The sequence below is a fragment of the Aythya fuligula genome, chromosome 9 (genome assembly GCF_009819795.1).
Source record: "Aythya fuligula isolate bAytFul2 chromosome 9, bAytFul2.pri, whole genome shotgun sequence".
Classification (NCBI taxonomy): domain Eukaryota; kingdom Metazoa; phylum Chordata; class Aves; order Anseriformes; family Anatidae; genus Aythya; species Aythya fuligula.
Window position 1 is genome coordinate 17,150,231 of NC_045567.1, and position 22,581 is coordinate 17,172,811.

Here is a 22,581-nt window from a genome sequence, read left to right on the forward strand (position 1 = left end):
CCCGCGTGGGACCGTGTCTGAGAGCTGGGTGTGAGCACTGCCACCCCGGGGCTACTCGGGAAAACAGCCAGTGAGGGATGATGAGCAATATAATCTCATGGTTCCTCCACGCAGACCTCCCGTGATCCTCATCACTGCAAGTCCCATCACCCTCAGGAACCTCTGCCACAAGTCCCTGTGGATGTGGAGCCCCAAAGCTGTCTGAAATAGGCCCAAATTTGGAGCTGCTTGCCAAGGCTTAACGATACCCCAGGGGGCATCTTCTACACAGAGGGAAAAGCTGGGGAGCAACCAAATGATCAGAGAGGACAACAGACAGAAAAGAGAGAAGGGTTACACATGTAGGGGCAGGGACTGGAAGGCAGATGCCCCAGGGAGCTGAGCATCCCCACAGGGCTCACTGTTCCCAGAGCTGCTATATTTTGCTCACTGACACTCTGAAGGATGACGGAGATGGAAAAAACCTTACAGTCCATGGGGCTTCCCATCCCCTTCCCAGCCACTGAGGGATATTGGGCTCGGTGGTCCTTCAGAGTAACCCAGTACAGCCTCATTGTGATGTTTTTTGGTAATTTCAATTCTAAAAGCTCCCCTGGAATTGTATCGCTTTCAGAAAATACTTGATGTGGGTGCTACTGGCCTGCAAGTCCCAACTGAAACCAAATGGAAATGTTTCTGCAAAGCCTGAGGAATATTTATCAGGCCAATTTTGAGTTCAGTTCATTAGCAATTACCTTGATTTGCTTTCCCCTGCTCCTGCCAATTTACCAGGGCAACGTCTTGGAAAGTCGCCTCATTTGGAGAGAACAGGATGCAATTAGCCAGATAATCTGCTGATTCTCCTGCCGAGCTCTGTGTGCCCTGTCCTGACACGGGCAGTGGCTGTGCATGCTGGATCAGACCTGATTTCTGGCGCTGTTTATGCGCTTAATGCTACATAGGCAGGAAGGAAGATGCTGTCCTGCCCTCAGGCAATGACAAATCCACCTCTTGGTTAATTCCCCAAGCTGTAACCCCTGGGCTCAAACCATCTGGGAGCTTTATTTATTTATTTATTTATTTCCCCGGTTAGCTTCTTCACTGCGGCAACAGGATTCCCGAGGGGATGCGGATACCTATTTTTGAACATGATGGGAACAATTTATTTCTCCGGGGCAGCTCATTTTCATTTCCTCACCGTGCCCATCCTTGCCGCTTTATTCCAAGCAACTATCTAAGGTCAAGCAACTCCGCCACGAGGTGCGGAGCAGCAGGGGCTCAGTCACAAGTTACCAGGGGCAGATGGCACAGTGCAAGTGATGCCTGAACATTTTAACGGGTAAGGGAAATTCAGGGAACACCCAATGCTGCAGTGTCCTTCGGGAGATGAAGAGTTTTCTACTAAGTCAGTCGCGAATATGCAATTAAAACAGCGGGAAGGGGTGCTGCATCTTGCACACCATGTAGTTTTCACACTAATAATCGAGCAAAGACCCCTCAGCCTGAGGGTTTGGGCTGAGGGGACAGCACCGGGACAGAACTGGAGGCCTGATGCCTGCGATGTGCCCCCCTTTTGTTTTCCTGGGGAGCCTCCTTGGGGAGCGCCCGGGGGGCTCAGTGAGGCGCCTCAGGGACCGTGGGGCTGCGGTCTCCCTTGGTGCTGGGCGCAGGGCGGCACCCGCCATCGTGATGGTTACACAAACACACACAGAGACGAAATCAGAGAGATAAATTTATTTCCAGCACAGCAGCTCCCGCTGTGGGGGCTTCCTCAGGGGGGCCTCACAGGAGACCCCCTCACAGCCCCCCCTCCATCACCGCCCCCTCCACCCGTACTGCGCATGCGCACCCCCTTCCCCGCGCATCTCGCTCGCCCGCCGCCCTCGCGCTGTTGTGTCCCCGCCGCGCTCCCGTCGCTGCTTCCGGCGCGGGGCCGGAACCGGAAGTGCGACGAGGGGGGGGAAGCGAGGAGGAGGCAGCGTGAGGAGATGGCGGCCCGCGGCGCTGCTAGGCGCGGGGCCGGAGCGGGGCCCGGCCGGGGCCCCGAGCCGCAGGAGGAGCCCCCGCCGCCGCTGCAGGCCGTGCTGGTGGCCGACAGCTTCAACCGGCGCTTCTTCCCCATCTCCAAGGACCGGCCGCGGGTGAGAGCCGGCCCCGGGGGCTGCGGCGGGCGGGAGAAGAAGAGAATGGGGCTGGGGGGGGGGGGGGGGAGGGGCTGGAGCTGGGCTTGTGCAGCCTGGAGAAGAGGAGGCTCAGGGGCGGCCTTATCGCTCTTTTTAGGTACCTCAAGGGAGGCTGTAGCGAGGTGGGGGTTGGTCTGTTCTCCCACGTGCCTGGTGACAGGACGAGGGGGAATGGGCTTAAGTTGAGCCAGGGGAGTTTTAGGTTAGATGTTAGGAAGAACTTCTTTACCAAAAGGGTTGTGAGGCACTGGAACAGGCTGCCCAGGAAGTGGTGGAGTCACCATCCCTGGAAGTCTTCAAAAGACGTTTAGATGTAGAGCTAAGGGATATGGTTTAGTGGGGACTGCTAGCATTAGGTAGAGGTTGGACTCGATAATCTTGAGGTCTCTTCCAACCTAGAAATTCTGTGATTCTGCAATATGCTAGCTCCCTTAAGATTGACAACTCAGCAAATAAAGCACCAATAACAGAAAAAGGTGACGTTAACTCCTTAATTAAGATTTTGTAACTCACTGTAATAAGTAGGGAGGTAAGAACAGGTAATTTTTAGGAACTTGCCAAGTAATTTGTAAGAGCTTTAAAAATGCTATATAAAACATAGTTTTGGCCACATGCAGCTGTCTGAAATTACTAAGAAAGGGAAAGGAGACTTTTAGGTATTATTACAAAGGTCTGACTACAGCAGAATTCTGTGCTATAATTTCCCTCATGCTACTTGAGAGGAAGGAGTGCTGCCAGGTCTGAGCAGCGATCATACCTCATCTGCTAATTCCCTGCTTGTGGGGGTCATGACTGCACGCATGGCATCGGGTCTGAAATAAAACAGGACACAGAGCGCGTGAAATATCGTGCTGAACCATCACTCAGTTGTAAATCAGGAACTGGGCTTAAAGGTACAGCCTGAGTCCCAAATCGCAGTCCTGCATTCACTTCCCATTGCATCTGCCCCCTCCCCTTGTCTCCGGGACACTCGTGCTCCCGTGGCTGCATCGTTCGCGTCTGACAGGTTTTTCTTGTAGCAGCTGAAGCCTGAGTCAGGGAAGCGACGCACTGGGATGCGTGAGTTTTCTAGCCCAGCTTAGCTGAGTCCTCACGGAAGAGCTTTTGTTGTGGTTTGACTCAGCTCAGCACCGCGCAGCTGTTTGCTCCTCCCTCCCTGTGCGGTGGGGGAGAGAATCAGGAAAAAAAACTCGTGGCTTGAGATAAAGGCAGTTTAATAGGACAGAAAGGGAAGGGAGAATATTAATAATGATAAAAATACAGAAGGCAAGCAATGCACAGTGCAAATGCTCACCACTTGCTGACTGACGCCCAGCCAGTTCCTGAGCAGTGGCTGCCCCCCAGCTCCTGACCAAGCCCCAGCTGTGCTGCTCAGCATGGTGCCATGTGCTATGGGACATCCCTCTGGCCTCTTGGGGCAGCTGTCCTGCTTCTGTCCCTTCCCAGCTCCTTGTGCACCCCCAGCCTCCACCGTACCAGCTACTGCAAAGAAAATGAACACTATCCCAGCCAAAACCAGGACAGATTTATATGTGGTAACTAACAGTGTTTGTTCAGTTCTCTGTGTGTCTGTTTTCTAGGCTCTTTTACCTATGGCAAACGTGGCCATGATTGACTACACCTTGGAGTTCCTAACAGCAACTGGAGTGGAAGAAACCTTTGTTTTCTGCTGTTGGAAGTCAGCTGAGATAAAAGAGCATTTACAGTAAGAATCTCTTCATTTTAGCTGCACTGTGTCCTCCTGAGTGTTCTGTAGGAATATTTTTTTTTGTGCCTTTCTGATGTGTTTTTCTCCTCGCAGAAAATCCAAGTGGTGCCGCCACACCTCTCCCAACACGGTGCGCTTCGTGACTTCCGACCTGTACCGCTCCCTGGGGGACGTGCTGAGAGACGTTGATGCCAAGTCCCTCGTTCGTTCTGACTTCATTCTGGTCACTGGGGACGTGGTGTCCAACTTCAATATATCCACAGCCTTGGAAGAGCACAAGTAGGTGGTGAAAGAAACGCGTGCTTGCCTGATGTGCTTGTCTGGGCTCTGGCTGGAGAGTGATTTCAAAATTCTGCCCTCGTTTTTTTTCAGGTTGCGGCGTAAGATGGAAAAGAACGTTTCTGTGATGACGATGATCTTCAAGGAGTCCTCGCCTGGTCACCACGCCAGGTGCAAGGAGGATGACATCGTCATTGCTATGGACAGTGCCACGAACCGTGTCCTTCACTATCAGAGAACCCAGGGGCTGAAACGTTTCCGCTTTCCTATGGTGCGTCTGCAACCTGATGGGTGCAAAAGGGCTGCGGTAGTGAAGTAGCCCACCGAGAAATCCTCCTGGAGGGAGGGCTGGGGAGCTGTGCTTGCTGCTTCCTTTGGAGGAGCAGGTGATAGGAAGTAACCCTTGGTAAACTGGCTTCTTTTTTCTTTAACCTTTATGTAAGGCTTGGTGACGTTGTGCTGGGATTCATTTCACAGTTTGAAGACGGGGCAGGCATTTCTCAAAATTCAGTTTGCATCCCTTTCTCTGTATGAAACAAGGGAGGTGGATGATTCATGCTGTCACAGTGACATGCAAACTGGAGTGCCTATGTCCCTGTCATACACAAACTGTTCTGAAGTGACACTGAGCCTGACACAGGGTGGAATAATGAGGTGCAAGGCGTAGTACCTCTTATCACTTCTACCTGAACTGTTTCTCTAGAAATGTCAGGGGCTCTGCTAATAATGTAGTAAGTGCTCAGTTTGCATCTGTGGAGGCACTTCAGAGAGATAAATGGACCCTTTTCTTTTTCAAATCAGAAGTAAGACTATGAATATACATGGCATTTTCAACTCTAAATCGGTTATTGGTAAACTATTCCCTACCTTCAAATGAAAGCACAAATCATTGTCCAAGACAAAAAAAGGAGGAGGAAAATAAAACCACCCCACAACTGTAAAAATCCACGGGGGGCATGAAAGCCGTGAATATTGCATTTGGATTCATTAATATTCTTTGTACGTTTGTAGCTTTTTAGCAGCTAAAGGTAAGGAACCTCCTAGGGGGAAAAAAAAAAAAAAAAAAAGATCGTTTGTACAAGCTGTTTCTTGGAGAACTGCAGCTTGTATGGATGAGGGCAGTCTTGGCTGACTGACACACAGCTGTGTGTGGCTGGACTGTGCCTGCTACGCTTCTCTCGGTGGAGACAGCAGACTTCTCTGATCTCCAGAGCAGCAGCTAGTTTAAAAATTCAATCAATATGCTACCTCTGGCTTGGGGAAGACTTCAGGGGTTCAATGCTGCGTGCGACACTCAGATTACCTGAATCTTTTCCTTTTCCAGAGTCTATTTCAGAACTCTATTGAGAACGTGGAGGTGCGCCATGACTTGCTGGATTGTCATATCAGCATCTGCTCTCCACAGGTGAGCTCTGCCCTTCCGAGGGTCTACAATTCAATCTGCATTGCTTCCTTGGTGCTCCTGACATGCAGGGGTGCATGTGCCCTTGGTGCACTGCGTTTGAAAACCAGAACTCCCCGCTGTGCTCAGCGACTGAGCTGGGATCGTGTGGCACAGCTCTGTGAGCCTGTTCCTGCCATCCCCTGATCAAGGCCAGGCAGAACTAAATAGTAGATGCATCAGGAGACTGAATGGCTGACTGGGCACAGGATGAAACCATACTGGAAAGTAAGCAGTAGTAAAGTCTGTGGAGCAGAGGTGATGCCTGTACTGTGGAAAAGTGTCAGTATGTGCAAGCTGGTACCAGGTTAGGGTAACATTCAGGATTGCTCCAGCCTAGGCTTAGTAATGGCTTGGTAACATCTCTCCCACTTCTGAAAGAGCTGCTCTACAGCTTTCCTTTGGGAGTGAAACTACAAAGCGAGGCTGGGCGGACTGCTTGGAGGTGCTAAAGTTATATGTTTTGCCCCTTCTGAAAACCAGAATCTGTTCATAGTCTGCGGTAGGAGGAAGAGATGGGAAGGTCAACACTCCTACCGGCAGGAATCAAAGCTTTATTCAAGGCAAGAGCATCACTTTCCTATACTGTATAAGTCGTCTCTGAACTGCTGAACAGCCATTAATTAACTGGCTTCCCTGACAACTTTTTCCATAATTACATTATGTCTCTATATTTTATTCCTGGCAGGTGGCTGAGCTTTTTACTGACAATTTTGACTACCAGACGCGGGATGACTTTGTGCGTGGTCTGTTAGTGAATGAGGAGGTAAGGAGAGGGATGAGAGGGATGTTAGGAGGGAGATCATGTCCCCTTGCATCAGAGAACGCTCTGACACGTCCCGTCCTGTTTCCAGGTCCTGGGGAACCAGATCCACATGCATGTAACGACAGAAGAGTATGGTGCTCATATATGCAACCTGCTGATGTACGAAGCTGTGTGCTCTGACATCATCAGACGCTGGGTTTATCCTTTGACTCCGGAGATGAACTTCACTGATGATGAGAACCAGAGTTACACCCATTCCAAACACAACATTTACCGGGGGGTGGATGTTAGCCTTGGTCACGGCAGCGTGCTGGAAGAGAACGTGCTCGTTGGGCAGGGAACCGTTGTCGGCAGTGACTGCTCCATAACGAACAGTGTTATAGGGCAGAACTGTAAGATAGGTGAGTATGAGAATGGGGGGCATGCAGGGTGTGTTAGATAAGGGCACAATGTGTTGTTGTTTTTTGTTTGGTTGTCTGTTTTTTTTGTTTGTTTTGTTTTCTTTTTTACAAGATACGTACATTTGGCTCTCAAAGATGCTAGGTACTAATGGGGAAAAAAGGAGAAAAGCTTAGTTTCCCAGGGGAGGAAATACATAAAAATTTTCAGAGTACTTTAATGATGCTGAAAGTGGGAGGCACTTCATGACTTCATGCAAATAAGTTGTTTCAGCAGAAGAGAATGCATGGTGTTTAATGACCTAGGATTATCACCACCAACATCCTACAAACGAGGGGCATCATTTTTTGTGAGCTGCCTGGTGCCCCTTCTTTCTAGCTCTGGCTTGATTTTTTTTTTTTTTTTTTGTGTGATTTGGCTGTGTTTGTACAAATCCAAGATGTCCATTGTTACTGTCAACTTCTTAAATCTCTGTGGGAACAAACTCAACTTTTAGCTTTGGTTAAGTGTCTGTAGGTCTATAAGACCCTTTTCCTCCTTTCATCTAACATCTTTTATGCATCGAGGGCATTGTTTAGTCCTAGGTTCAGTAAGGTGCTTTCTAGTGAACTCAGCAGTGTGGGAGAGCAGCAGTCTGCCTTGATGAAAATATTTGTACTTGATGGTGTATAACAGGTGATAAAGTCACTTTGGATGGAGCTTTTCTCTGGGACAACGTACGGATAGCAGATAACGTGGAGATCATCCATTCTGTTGTCTGTGATAATGCTGAAGTGAAGGAGAAAGTAAAGCTAAAGCCGCACTGTGTCCTCTCCTCTCAGGTGAGTTGTGTTTGTGTCTATGTTGCTTTCTGCCTCTCTTGGCACTTCCTATGCTTATACATTAAACCATACCAGAATGCAGGGCTGCTCCAAGCCTTTCCTCAGAGATGGGGACATGCTGCTACTTTTTCTTTTGGGCATTTTGGATAGGGTAGCGTGGTGTGTAGCCTAGCAGTGCTGATATCTGTAGTTACATTTGTTTGACTCTCTTGGAATAGCTTGTCTGGAGCTGTTATCCTCCCTGCTGGTGGCGGGACGAGGGAGCAATCAAGGTATTTCTTCATTAAGATATGTTGCACGTATTTGCAGGTAGTAGTAGGTCCTGGCATCACACTTTCTGAGGGCACAGTGATCTCCCTGCACCCGCCAGATGAGGAAGAAGAGGATGACGACCAGTTCAGTGATGATTCTGGTGTGAATAAGGAGGAGAATAAAGTCAAACTGAAAGGTACGAGAGTTTCTGGCTCCACGCGCTCAGGATGTGCAGAGGACTTTGCCCTCTGTTTTCTGTTTTTTTTTTTTTTTTTTTTTTTTTTTTTTTTTTTTTTTCCCTTCCTCACTCTAGATTTTGCAGTGCCAGCTTAGTACTGTGTTCAGCTTGGAGTGTATGTCCCATAGGGCAAGCAAAGATGTTCAGCTCAAGCTGGGCAGTGGGGTATTGTACCTCAGTATCCCAGCAATGAAATATGTGGAGAATCAGCTATTTTCCATTTTTCCTGGAGTAGGAGCCTCATAAGAGACAAGAAACTGGAGTTGAAAGAAATGTTCAGTTCAAGGCAGGTTACAAGATTTATGTCCTTGTACCTGGAATGTGTCCAAGGACTTGGTCCTTGTGAGATGCTGTTTCTACCAGTGTGGGTTTGCTGAGGGATCTGAACATGCTCAACTGAATGTTGCTGCTGTTGCGGGGGGTAAGTCAGTGGTCATTTGTCGAGGCAAGTGGGAAAATAAAAGTGGAAAAACGTATGCATCTTCAGGAATCCCAGCTCCCTCTCACTGAAGGATATTTAAGGGCAGTAGATGCAAGTTTTACCAGTCTGTTTCAGGTTTACCCATAAGCAGGTCCAGTACATCTACCTCCTAATCGCTGTGTCTTTTTCAGGTTACAACAAAAAGGATGTAGGCTCAGAAGGCAAAGGCTATCTTTGGAAAGCAGATGACAAGAATGAAGAGGATGAAGAAGAGCAGAGACAGAGTCTATGGGGTAAGGAAGAGTTTAGTGTAGTCACCTGGGAATGGGCAGACAGACTTTGTGTCGGGAAAACTTGCTGAGAGGGACGCTGATAATTGTTCCCAGAATAAGGCCTGGACTCTATGAGGCAGTTGGGCCTTTAGATAACTTTTGTGTTTGAAGGTAAGAGGTTACTTAGAAAGGTGACCGACCAGATTCTCTCTTCCTGTGCTCCGTGGAAGATGGTTATTGTGTTTTTGACTTACACAATGAACTTGATGAACACACACAGCTGTCTGTGCCATGAGTGGCATGCCACAGGCCACTCCCTCCTGCAGAAGGGATAGAAGGGATAAGCTTTGGCTCTTCTGGGTTCTTCTGTTTTTCTTCCTGCTAGTGACAGCCTGCTGACACTGCTCCATAATGAGTCAGCACTCTGCACAAATGCGTTTGCTTCTGTCCCTGTCCTTTGCTGTCTGCCTGCAGACTTTAAAAATAATAATAATAGTAACAATCCCAGTGCCAGCTGTAGTGTTCCCTCTGCAGCAATTCTAACCATCTGGACCTGTGAGTAAAGCCTTTCTTGCAAGGACAGATGGCTGCTGATTTGATTGTGAAGTCCCTGGGACACCTGGTTCCACATGCGTATGACAGCTGAAGCTTTTGAGCATTGAATGGTGTCTTCTCTTCTTCACCAGGCCCGGCTGTGCATTCAGAAGAAGAGAGCGAGTCAGACAGTGACATGAGCATGGGCTCTGAGGAGCCAGACAGTCGGGCAGCATCCCCTCAGCTAGATGACATCAAAGGTGAGAAATGAGGCCAATGAGAGCAATGGTAAGTCTGCAGGTAATGCAGACAGTGAGGCTTGTGCTGCTCTCTCTAGGTGTATTGGAATGTCTGTGGATGGATGTAATGTTTGCTTCCTGACCTCACTTTTTACATTTGCTACCCTGGTTTTTAATATTCACTATGTTGCTATTGTACCTTAACCCAAGGTAGTCCAGGGTGAGAAGCTAGGCAAAGATCCTTCATCATTCTCACTCATGATCGCTGGGCTTTCATGAAAGTGACTTTCCTGAGTCATCTGTTCAAATGGCAGTGTCATTGCCTAAACTCCAATTGTGTGAAGATCCAGCAAATTTCCCTGGTCAGGACAGATTACTGCTGTAATTGTGTTGGAGAATTAAATTTCCTTATAGAAACTGCTTCTTTTGGCAGATGTGCTTTGATTTTCTGTTTTAGGTTCAGGTGGATTTAAAAGGGGTTCAGGCTAAACTGGAAAACACACACACATTTTGCACCTGAAAGTATCTATCTTTGCTTTCATATCTTTAGTTAAAGGAAGGTGAGGTTTGTCTGAATAGGAAAGGCTACAATGTGAAAGTGTAATAGAAACTGCTCTAAAAGATCACAGAGATAAATAGCTTTGTACTGGTTGTTGTGGTTAGATCAATGATATCTAGAAAGTCTTTTCCTTTATTTGCATTATACCACTATTTGTAAGTGTAGTTGATGTGGGTTTGTGCCAGCTAATGGAGAGCAAATAGAGGTCTGCATCAGAATGCTTCCTTTGTTAAGGGCACAGTTTCATTTTGTAATGAAAGGGTTGAAGAACATGTGCTCTTCCTTGGCCTAACTACCTGTCCTTTCTTTCACTAGTTTTCCAGAATGAGGTTCTGGGTACGTTACAGAGGGGTGAAGAGGAAAACATTTCATGTGACAACCTGGTCCTGGAAATCAACTCTCTCAAGTGAGTGTTCCCTTAAAAATGCTGTCCCTTATTCTGAACAGTTCTGTTTAACAGCAGATCTAGAAAGAGGAGAAACCATGTGAATACCCATGTTGATTGTTAAACAATAATTTTAGCAGTATTACAGCATGAGAAATGCAGATTAGAGTTTGTGACTGAATGACCACAGGAATTGATGCATCTATGGCTTCCTCAACCGTTAAGCTTTTCCAGCCCCAATTCTGTAACGGGACATTGAATTGCTATTAAGTAATTATGCACTGGAGAGAGAAAGCCAGTTCTTGGCACTGACTTCTTGTGAACTCATGCAGGAACTGCTGCTCCTCGCATTGCAACATTCAGCCAGCTGTCTGCAGCTGAGACTGTGCAGTGGTGTGACTTGTCCACTCTGCTTGTACAGCAGCAAGTCTGGAACATGTAATCAGGGTGCCTTTTACCTAGTATTTCTCAAATACAAACCTGTTTCCCTTCTTTTGCGCAACCACATTGATGCAGCACTCTAGTAAACGTGAGGGTGCTGTCCGTGCAGCAGCTCATTCCACAGTGATAGCAGATTTCCAGGACTGTTGGTCTTACATGGGGCCTGATGCAATGCAAGGTGGCTTTGTTACCTGAATGTTTGAATGTTTTTTGGGGGGAGGAAACAAAAAATTCTGGAAGATGTTAAGTCAAATCTTCTGCTATAACGATGTGAGGAACCACAGTCTGCAGAGATGTAGTGTGAAACTTTTTTTTTTGTCCTTTTTCCTTGCAGGTATGCCTATAACATCGGCCTGAAGGAGATGATGCAGGTGCTCAGTAAAGTGATTCTGGAGTTCCCACTGCAACAGCTGGATGCAAACCTGGACTCCCAGAACTATTTCTCAGCATTACTTCCTGTGAGTGCTGTTCCCTTTGACTCTTGGGGCTTTTCTTTTAGCGTGTAGGAGTGTGAACTCATGAAGTTCTTCCTGGCTGAGAACTCTTTCTGCTTAAGCCTGAAGTGACTTCAGCTCCTTGAGGTCATGAGCCTCTTTTTCTTCCCTAAAAGTGAACTGAAACTATTGTGCCTGCTTGACAGAAATCAGCTCAGACCATAGGTGCGGGGAGCCCTACTTCAGTACCTCTAATCATGTGTTTCCTGGATATGATAATAGAAGAGTATAACTTGCAGAAGAGATCAGAGAGGGACTGTTAGAGATGTCTTTATAGGCTTGCATTCCAGGAATCCAGTTCTAATCCATCATAAGCCCTGTCCTTGGGGCAGCAGGGAGTTCTCCTCTCCCAGTGGGATCTTTTCCAAGGCATTATTTGTCTGCATACTGTAACTGGTGCCAATTTTTTTCCAGCTAAATGCAGAGGCATAATCTTGTCTTTCTGTGAAGATACAGAGCTCTGTTGTGTCTCTAAAGAGTTGGTTCGTCTCTGGGGTTGTATAATTGGGTGAGAGCGATTCCTGTTTCCTGGCTTTAGGATTTATTTAGGATCTGTTTTAGAAAGCAGGCAGCTTTATCTTAATGGTTTCGTTGATCCAAGCTGAAGCCGTTGTAGTGGTTTTCTCTTTGCTATCGTGTATTTGTATATTGAGTTTGAAAACTACATGCTACATAGGTGCACTTTTAGAGTAAATGTATCTGACACCTGCTTGTCTCCTACTGAATTTAAACTAGTCCTTCCCAGAGCTAAAGAGGAACTGATTGGGGTCCTAACAGAGCAAGAGTAGGACAGGAGAGAAATTCAGTGCAACATCCAGTCAGAAGAGGCTCTAGTCTAGATAAAAGGTACTATATAAATGAATAATGTTTTGCATAATTGCCCCCAAACCCTTTGAATCTAAAGATTATGGAAGTATGCGAAGAACTTACTTCTGGGTAACTTTGTTGATATATATGTCATTGTAGGAAAGCTGGTGTTCATGCTTGCCAGCAGAGGCAGTGATCAAAAACCTTTAGCAAGAAGCAATAATCAAAACGTATTCAGGGTGACTGTGCCCAGTGTGGTGGACAGGTGGAATTTCTTCAGGCAGGGAATTGTGTGTGATGTGGATTTACAAAACACAAATTAATCCTTGGAGTTAGAAAAGAGATTCAAGCATCAAAGCAGTTGGCTATCATGGCAGGCAATGGTTCCCAATGTTCCTGGTTAAAGAGCAGCCAGCAAGCTCGTTAGAGTATCCTTCTCTGGGAGAGTTTGGTGCCTCAGTGTTCTGTACTTGGTGCAGAATCGTTGGTGCTGGCTTTCTGTATTGATAGCAGCAGGCAGTGTCCTGGTGAGGCACACAGTTATCATTCCGTTGCACACACAATGTTATTCACTGTTATAATAACTGTTTGAGTTGAGATGTGCCTCTAATGGAAGTAGAGAAGTGTCCTTTGAAGGCTTGTTAAGCAGATACCAGTGGTCTTCCTGCACAGCAGCTTGTGCTTATTTACCAACAGAACTCTGAAAAGGGGAGACCAGGTCTTCAGGCAGAACATGTGTTTGTATGGTATCTGAAAAAGTGGAAAAGTATATTTTTCTGCAGTGAATAACTTGTGGTTGCCTAATTAGTAAAAAGTATAGTGTTTTAAGTTGCTAATACTTCTTACACCCTGAGAATCTCAAGCACTAGCTTGGTATAGGGGAGTGCATAAGGAAGATGTAGCTGTGCAGCTAAAATGGCCTCAGTCGATGGTTGTATTAGGCTGAGATCTGCTTATAATGGTTTACATACGGCAAAGTTATTTTGTATGAGATGGAAATACTTCAATTCTGAGAGTGTTGAATATCAGAAGCCTACTGAACTTTGTAGGACTGATTCTCACTCTCCTTGTAGCTCAGTTCTAGTGAAGAGATGCTAAAGGAAGATGGGTTGTTTGTGTTAGAGCAATGGTGGAGCAGTCCCAGACATCTCAGGAGGGGAAATTGTGGAAATGCCATTGTTATGATGTATGGTTTGACTTGAAACCACAGTATGTGCTCCGAAGTGTTGGCCCCTGAGCATGAAGCTTGCAAGTGTTGCAGCAATTTTAGGAAATAAGCATCCGGTAAAGGGATATGCCCATGGGTATTTTTTTCAGATGAAATGTGGAGGCTTGAGAAATAGTTATTCAGTTTGATGTATGTCAGGTATCTTGTTTGGTTCTTGTACGAGTTGTAAAGCAGAGATGGTACAGAAAACATGACCTTTCCCAGACTATAGGCACGATTTGAGAGAAAGTGGCTGAAGTTGCTGGTAAACTGAAGGCTGTGCTGCTGTTGTTGCTGAAGCATCACCAGACAATAGGTGAGGATGTTTAAAAGGAGCCACGTGAGGCAGTTTGGCAATTCAGCTTGTGAGCTGGCCTGTGTCTGCACTGCTGCCCAGCAGCTAGCAGGTATGGTGCACCTCTGTGGGTTTCTGTTTGGGAGCCGTCGTCTTCTGTAGTATCATGCGAAGGTACACAAAACAGGATTGTGTGTTCAGGGAGCAGATGGATCCTTGCTTTCATTGGAGAAATTTCTGGTGGTCAGCTCAGATGCTGTTAAGGTATAACAAGGTCAGAATTATAGCTGTGTCTCATGTGCTTTGCACACATTTCATGGTGGTGTTCTGTGCTGGAGGTGGGGGTAAAATAGGCTTGGTCTTGAGACTGTTCTGGTAGAAGAAGAGTGGATCACAAGCCTCTTTGAAGATGAAGTTGGTGCAGCATCATGACCAGATCTGGTTTAAAAAAATAAAGTAAAAAATGAATGAACTTGTCAGAGGAACTTGATAGCTTTCTCCAGGATGTAGATCGTTTTTAGGACTTACCCAGATAAAGTCAAAGCCTAGGACGTTAGGATGTTGCCTGTCGGTCTCTACAGCCCTCTCAGCTATCTCTTAATTTTGCAGTATCTTTTCAATCTAAAATAAGCGCAAGCTTCTAATCTTCCAGTTCAGATTTTTCTCAAACTCCCAACACAGCCTCTGTGGCCATACAGTCTCCTATGTGTGTTTTTGCAAAGAGCTCTGTTGGGCTGAGCCCTCCGTTCCCCATTAGCACCAATTACAGTAACAGTGCATGTTCTCAACCTGAGATGGTCTATTTTTTTTTCTCCCTTTCCCAGCAATAGGCACATGGGATTGAGTCCTGAGGTTGTGAGTGTTCATAGCTCTGCTTTCTTTATAAATTACTTTTAAAAATTTCATAACTTCTGGTTAGAATTGTACCAGCTTGTGATTTAAAGATGTTAACAGTAAGGTATTACAAAATATTTCTTAGCCTGGAAGGAACTTGCTAGTAGCTGTGCTGCATTTGAGGTGAAGAATAAAGAATAAAAATGTGGGAAATGGTTGGAGAAGGAATAGTGTTTAGGTTTAAACATTTTGCTAAAGGTTAGAATCATTTTTGGAAATATGTCACGCAGCTCTCAGCTTTTTGTTGTAATACAATGACGATTAGGATCATTCTGTGCTCTTCCTGTTGTCCCTTGAGCCAGTCGATATACCCTACGGATCGATCCATTTGTGTTAATCTTCCTTTTTTTTTTTTTTTGTGTCTGCTTGAGGCGTGCTAATTCATGCCTGGCTGCAGTAATTGAAGAGGTGGCAGAACATAGTGCTATAGAGTTGATGAGCAGTATTTCCTAGCACAGGCTGTATCAACAGCCCACGGTAGCCTGGGTTCTAGCTCCACTGTTTGTCATGAAGCTTTCCCTCTGGCAAGGCTACTGCCTGTTCACAATTGTTCTGGACAGATGAACCCTGGATGTAGGTGACTCAGAACTTCATCACACCCCAAGTCCCTAAGAAATACAAATAGCTGTTTCCCTTCAAAACAGACTGGGTGAGTGTGTTCTGTAAGGAGGCACGGCAAGACCATATACCTGCATGAGCATGCCAGTGGAATAGTTACAGTATTTTCATGGGATGGCTTGGTCATGATGTGGCCAATGAGGAATTTTTGTATCTTATCATCCTCGCTCTGTTATCTTAAAACTTTTTTTTATGGACAAGGCTGCATTTTTATTACCTCCTATCCTAGGTGCTGCTCTGCAGAGCTTTCCCTGCTGCTTGCTTTTCAGATGCATACAAGTGAAAGAGCCGTGGGGAACTTGGCCAGAAATACTGTTTGAAGAGGCAGCACCAAAATCATTAAACGAAAGGCTGCATCAGATATAAACCTTGGAGTAGATAAGTGGGATCCACTAACAGTGAAACAGTTTCTTGCTATTCATCCTTCCTGCCCATTCCAAGCAAGTCTGTAGATACACATAAAACATGTGACTTGCAATTAGGAACTTTTAAAAATCTTAGTTCTTATTTGCTCTTTTGCTTTGCGGGAAAGTGCCAACGAAATGTTAGCTGCACTTTGAGGGAAAGTTTGAGAGCATGTATATACCTCTCCTTATCGGTCTGCTGTGATGTGATTTTCTTTGAGCATCAAACTCCATTAAACACGTTTATTGTGGTTGTCTATTATTCCAGCCAGAGAAGCAAAACCAAGAAAGCTAACTGATGTTCTTAAGGCTACTTGGCAAATCCATGTCCTGTCTGCACACGAGGCGTAATAGTGTCTGTATAATGGCCAGAGACAAACACATTAACTGGCTAGCTGAAGGGTTTCCTAAAATGCTGTCCTGGGTCAGTTTCTCAGTGCAGTACAGCTGAGAAGCTGGGCTGAGTGCACACATCCATCTCATAGCTCAGGAACTCTTCTGTGCTTTGTCCCTGCAGCTGTTGAAGAACTGGACTCCGTTGTTTAAGAACTACATAAAACGTGCGTCAGATCACTTGAATGCCTTATTTGCCATTGAGGAATTCTTCCTGGAACATGACAGTCTTTGCACATCAATAGCTAAAGTGAGTATCTGCTCCCAGCTCTGAGGACCTGTTTTTGCTGGATTCATGGTGAAATGCATCCTGTTCACATTGTCAGCTTGTCTGCTTTAGAGGAGAGACGTGTGGGGTTGCAGTGCAGAGTGTGGATGGGAAATCCATCTATAACAATTGCTTTAGAAAAAAAAAAAAAAGTTCCGTGTCTGCCTGTGCCTCAGAGTGAGCACTGCTGTGGGTAAGTATCCCTTAGCAGCATGAAGCCTGAAGGGAGCTGTTATTTTGCAACTTCTAACCTAGATACCCTTGTGTGGTGCTGGAAGAGATGTGAGGCCAGGGACTTGTTTTAGGAAGAGCTTAACTTCATTTGTCTCTGCCTGGTCCCTGGGATGTAACTGCCAAATGGTTTATGCTAGTTGAGAGCGCAAAACTGGGAATAAGGGCAGAATTTCTTATTCAGGCTGACCTAGTTGTGAAACTGGGAATAAAGGGCAGCGGACATGTGGCTTATTACCTATCCTCCCACTTCAAAAGTTTTCAATATATCCCTGCACAATCCTCCTTCACAAATATTTTGTCCCTGTGTTCTTTCTGTCTTCAGACTAAGAGCATTTGATTTGAATTGCAAGTATTTTCCTTCAGCAGTCTCAAGAAGCCCCTGTCTTTTGGAAGAGCTCTCCTAGGGCCTGCTTAACTGTTGGTTCCTCAAGACAGAGTAATCTTAACTTCTGCCACCAGTGCCTCTGGCTAATGGCAAAGCACTTAGCATGGAGCTGAGCCAAAAGCCTTTGGTTTGGTGAGCCAAAATGTCATTGAATTACAGCAATTGTTTGGCATGTGTCCATTGTTCTAGGAGCTTGGGTTTCCCTGGAGGCTGAGAATTGAAATGACACTTTATATTTGGAGTTGGCAGACAGCTTTGTCAGTGCTCTGCCGCAAGGAGACCAACTGCAAAGTGCCTGCTCTGCCTGAGCACAAAGGCACCCTGAGAAAGCATGACTGCATCTCGCCCTCACTGCGCTGGGCAGGGGTTTGAGCTGGTGAATGACCAATTGCTTTGACACCTGCCATAAGGCACTTTTCAGAGAGAACTGACAGGAAGAGGGAGCCTGGGGCAGGGTGGATGGATTCGCGCTCTTCTCTGCGCATGTCACTGCTGTGTGTATCTGGGCCTGCATAAGGGTGGCTTATCTGATCTGCTTTGGGGATATTCTTGGGGTGATTTAAACAGAAACATGGTATCTTGAACTGATGCCCTCTGTGGCCTCTTGTTGCCCGCAGCTCTCAAGCATACCCTGCAGCCGCAGAGCTGAAGGCGATGGGGCTTGAATTTTGACTCATTGTGTGTCGTAGCATCCAGCTGCCAGGAGCATAGGGCTTGACAGGGGAAGTACAGTTATTTGTAGTAATAAAATCAAAATTAAACAGACTGGTTGCCTTCTGTTGAAGATGGAGCTGGAAGACACAGATTATGTGCAAAGTCTATGCTTGGACATGAGCTAGTCCCAAAAGGCTTTATAAAGAGCCCTGTTGCTCTTTTTTAATCAATGCAGGTGTTGATGACATTTTACCAGCTGGAAATTCTGGAAGAAGACGTAATTCTCAACTGGTTCTCTCTGCGGGACACATCTGACAAGGGAAAGCAGCTTCGTAAAAACCAGAGGGTAAGTCTCAAAGGTGTCTTTTTGTTTGTTTGTTTTTGTTGTTTGGTTTTGTTTGCTTTTTTTTTTATTTAAAAAAAGGAACATCTGGTAAAAGAAACTTGGAGTTCAGTGCCACTGTCACCTTCTGTGGAGCAGCTGCTGGTAGGCCAATAATGCAGCAGTGTATTGAGCGCTAAACAACGCAACTTTGTTCTCCAGAGCGGATGTTTCTGTGCGTTCTGCCATAATCATCCTGTTTCAACAAGGAATGGAGGCAGTAGGAGAGGGATGTTGTTTTAAGTGGGGTCTGCAGCATAAGGCCAGCACTTTCTGGAGGAGCAGCACGGTCTCTCTAAGCCAACACCCATTTGAAATGGGCTTTAGGCCAATGCCCTGTGTGCTGGCCCCATGCAATTCCTTTGAAGCTTTCATTCCTGGCTTACCAGCCCCTTCGCATATATTTTGAAGCGTTTGCTGTACTGAGTGGTTTCATTTGGCTTGTGTTGTAAGGGAGCGTATAAACTTCCCCCTTCCATCAGACAGAACTTTGTGCTGCAGTTTGGCTGAGCCCTGTTCCAGTCCTCCTCCCTGGATTTGGAAGAGTTGGAGGGGAAGAAGGCCACCTCTGAGGAACTGCAGCTTTGTCTAAACCTTTGCTTTGTTTATAAACCTTTGCAAAGTCAACTGGTAGTATAGGTCAGCAGTGCTTTTAATGGCATGCCAGTTGTTTTTCATCTAAGCTTGTGTGTCTTCCTCAAATCTGCCTCTGTTTTCTGCCTCTAGAAACACCCTTTCTCTTTCTTGTGTGTGATAGCAGTCCTCACTGACACAATACAGTTGTTGAGCGTTCCCAGCACCTGTTTGTCACTTGTCACCCACCTACATTTTCATTCTCTCTGCAGCTCCAGAAGTTTATCCAGTGGCTGGAGGAGGCAGAAGAAGAGTCGTCTGACGGCGACCAAGACTGACACGGTGGCTTGGCATGAGAAGAGGCACTCTCACTGCCTTTCCGGGCCAAGTGGGCAGGGCAAGATCAGTGCCAGTGCATGGTGTGTAGATGTGGGGCCTGACATCGAAGTGACTGACAATCCCATCATTAATTCTGTTGTGCATTCCCAACGTTGCCACTTCCTTCCCTCCCTCACTTGTCTAGTGGCACATCATGTTGGGTGGTTGTAGCACAGTGTAAGAACCACAAGGGAAAAGCAGGAGGTGGTGATACCTAGAATCCCTCTGGAGCCTGGTTATGGTACGCTATAAGCTATCTTTTGGAAGCTCCATGTTACTAATGCAAAAGGAGCAAACAGATGCAAATGCATCGCCCGTATAAACCTAACCATTGGGGTTGTGGAAGAGTGGTCATACAGCTAAATTATTTGGAGTCATTATTGCTTCTGGAGCTCAGAACTGCTGAAGAGACACTGGCAAGGTTGGTAGGTAGGAGGATGTGGATGAGGATCTGGAGTGCAGGACTGAGTTTCGAGAGTTCCTGTGCCTGGAGAAGATGCAGTTGTCTTAGGATGCCCAAGGCATTTTGCAGCCCAGAAGGCACTTCTGTGATCTTGATGAAAGGGAGAATCTCTTGCCATCTGCTGTGCTGGGATCTAACACGAGGTTGCACAGTGGAGTTGGTAACACCGCATGTTTCCTCTTTCTTTAGAACAGGATCATAGGTACTCGGCTTCCCCGACAGGGGTTGACTAATAGTGGGTGCACAGTGGTCTACGTGGTTTACCACATCTTAGATGTGATACGTCTCGTGCTCATCCCCAGCAGTATGTCTCCCCAACCTTTATTTTTTTTTAGTAAAAAGGGAGCAAAGAGAGCAGAGATGCCTGGCTTCTCCTGCTGCACAACTACACTCGTGTTTTCCTCTGAGGGCACTGATCGCACCAACTCCTTTAAGGAGAATGCAAGTTCCTAAGTTCTGCTCCAATGTGAAAAAGAGCGAGTGGTATCTCCTCAAACTGCACGTGTGTTGTGTTTCCAAATGATTTTGGTTATATAAGCTTTCTTACTCAAACTCACGCCTTTTTATTTGAGAACTTCCCCTCCCTCAGACAGCAGGGAAAGTGCTGCAAACCCATTGTAAAGGTCAGCAGCTGCAGAGCTGCTCGGCGTGCAGCAGGGAACGAGCATGCCTCTGGCGCTTTGTTGCCAGCACGATGCGTGGCAGGCAGCAGTAAGGCCTTTAAGAACAACTTGCTTGGAAATGTTGCTGTGCTGCGTTCTTCTCTGCTCTTCTAAAGAACAGAGCAAAAAAGGCCCAGTGGGAGTCAGCTTGTGTTCGTAGGTGGGTTCTATGTTGGACGTGCTGACCTTGCCTCTGTCCCTTCAGGAGGAGCATGGAATAAATCCCATGAGATGGGGGTTGGAATATGCACTGGAGCTGCCCACTCAGGATATTTACTTGGCCGTTCCGTGGTGCCACAACTGTCAGTGAGGGGACAGTGTTGGGTGCTGGAGGCCAGGGATGCTGCCTCTTCAAAACTGATGTTCAGCCAGGGCGATCTTGTGCACTCCCACTATCAGTTGCCAGGACTGTGCGTAACTGTGCTTGTTTTCTGACATGGCAAACTCGGTCTTGTAAATGTTGGGGAAATAGTTGGTATCTGAGTTTTCTGTATCTGCCAATATTTAATTCAGGGAGCAAATAAAAACTATCCTGGTGATACTGGCCTGGTTGCTTTGATGGAATCCTATGTGTCCAGTTGTATGTGCTTGAGCAGAGCTTAGAGGTAAGCTAAGTAACACGTTTCTACGTTTTCCTCAAGAGATATCAGGCACGTATTAAGCAGGTAAGAAGTCAGCGCATGATGGAATTGGTATAAATACCCAGTGATAGCTCATGATCTAATTATTTAAAAGTAGAGAATAGTTTGGTAACACTTTTGAACTTTGAATCCTGAAATGGGTGAGATTTGGTTTTATACAGGAATATGTTGCAAAGATGAACTGTAAATCCTATGAAACCTGTTTTCCTAGCCATGATGAGAGCTAGTGGGAATGTTGGCTATTATGTACTGTGACACGTCCTACTAATGTTGGGGAGTAAGAACTGGTGGAGAGGGGGGAGGACAGCTACAGAGCTCTTATTTAAACGTATTTACAAGTCAGCTGTGAGACTTGGGGATGCTGAAGCCTCCTTGGACATCTGAAGGTTTTCTTCCCTTTTACAATGTGAAGGTGGTTTAAAAATAGGTTTAACATGTAGTTCCATAAATGCCTTGTTCTTGCTACAGGTTTTTTATTCTTTTTTTTTGCCAAGTAACAATTCCACTTTTGTTTTTTCCACATTCCTCACTTCTTTGCTCCATAGTAGTCAAGTTTTTCTTGGTGTGAGCCGCTGTCTTACTCGGGCAAAGATCAAAGGGGGAATGTTGCTCTGTGATCCAATATCCCTACCCTTTAGGCCTTGGCAGTGTGTGTGGTGGGCTGTCTTAAGGTGCTGATAACAGAATAGCAAAAAGGAGATGGTCAAAGTAGAACTTGATAGAACCGCCCTTGATATTCTCCATTCTCCAGGGTGGAGTTCTGGCATAGTGCAGCGTTCTTAGGGGCAGACGAGTGTATACATTTTAAAGGAGCATTAATTGAATTGTTTGAGCATAGGGTCAGCTTGATGGTTTCTGGTGTTTTCCATCAAGCCTTGTGTTTGGTTGGACGACTAGAAACACCTTTGAAAGCAACCTTGACTGCGCAGTCATTGTTACTTGCCTTTTTAGCAATGTGAGCAGTAAGTAGATTTTTTTTTTTCTAAGGCCGTAGCACTCATCTTGTCTGACTTCCCATCTAATGTGGATGGATTGATGAGTTTCACGTGGTGTTCCTCATGTCAAGCCTGTAACTGCAGTTAACAATGGTGTGCCTTTTAGAAAAAGTAGGTTTTTGTTGCTTAGAGACATAAGTGATGGGACTCAAGTACACCCTACATCTGCTTGGGGCTGTTCTGAGCAAGTCTCCGTGGATGCACTAAAACGCCTGGAGCCTGTTTACTCTGCAAGGAGCAGCAGTGCTATCACTGCTGTAATATTTAAATCTAGACGCAAACCAACAGGATGTTCAGAAACTCTTCCTTCTGGACCTGGACTTCTCAGCACTATCCCTTACTGATAATTCCTTTGGCTCTGTGGTCTTAACCCCCATTCATTAGCAGTGAGTCACACTTCACAAGACTCCTGGGAGCAGTTAAATCAATCTATCGGTTGAGCCTATTCAATCACTTGGCCTATTTTAAAGGGTTTTGAGCCTGTTTTTAAAGGCTGTAACAATGAGATTTGGTCTGCACCACCCCGTGGGTGTGTGACACCTCTCTTACCTTGTGGTTGCTTGCGGTCCCTTGGGAGCTCACACTTTGCAAACTGGCACTTTTGGTAACAAAGGTGACAAATGAGTATGATGCAGGTTCTGGGGTGAAGCTGCAGCTGTGGTCAGGAGCTGGGAAAGAGGACAAGAGAGTGGCCCTGGCCCTGCTGGAGGAACACTGTAATTCTTGTGGAAATACGGGAGAGCCTTACGCTTCTTACAATTTACCTGAGGTCTTCCTGAGTGTGTATTTTTCAATGTAATGTGGGATTCTTAACCCAGCCTAGCAGTGCTGCCCAGATAACTGCTAGGAACACCTACAGGACTCACGAAGAGGCTATTTACCTCATACCTGCCTGCCAGCCTTTGGAGCTTGGTGCC

At 46.1% G+C, this 22,581-nt stretch overlaps 1 protein-coding gene across 1 annotated transcript; it reads left to right on the forward strand.

Annotated features, from left to right (window-relative positions):
- Positions 1-1,932: 1,932 nt before the first annotated feature.
- EIF2B5 (eukaryotic translation initiation factor 2B subunit epsilon) lies at positions 1,933-20,573 on the forward strand. Its single transcript, XM_032193246.1, has 16 exons — positions 1,933-2,120; positions 3,743-3,867; positions 3,964-4,149; positions 4,243-4,420; positions 5,474-5,554; positions 6,279-6,356; positions 6,445-6,757; positions 7,431-7,576; positions 7,886-8,024; positions 8,679-8,780; positions 9,446-9,553; positions 10,407-10,497; positions 11,252-11,375; positions 16,154-16,279; positions 17,806-17,916; positions 18,798-20,573. The coding sequence occupies exons 1-16, from the start codon at positions 1,968-1,970 to the stop codon at positions 18,861-18,863; spliced, it is 2,127 nt and encodes a 708-aa protein (XP_032049137.1). The 5' UTR covers positions 1,933-1,967; the 3' UTR covers positions 18,864-20,573.
- The last annotated feature ends 2,008 nt before the right edge of the window (positions 20,574-22,581 follow it).

Coding starts and splice junctions, on each gene's coding strand:
- EIF2B5 (XM_032193246.1), top strand. CDS start 1,968: ATGGCGGCCCGCGGCGCTGCTAGGCGCGGGGCCGGAGCGGGGCCCGGC. Junction 3,868..3,963: donor GAGATAAAAGAGCATTTACA/GTAAGAATCTCT, acceptor TTCTCCTCGCAG/AAAATCCAAGTGGTGCCGCC. Junction 5,555..6,278: donor TCAGCATCTGCTCTCCACAG/GTGAGCTCTGCC, acceptor TATTCCTGGCAG/GTGGCTGAGCTTTTTACTGA.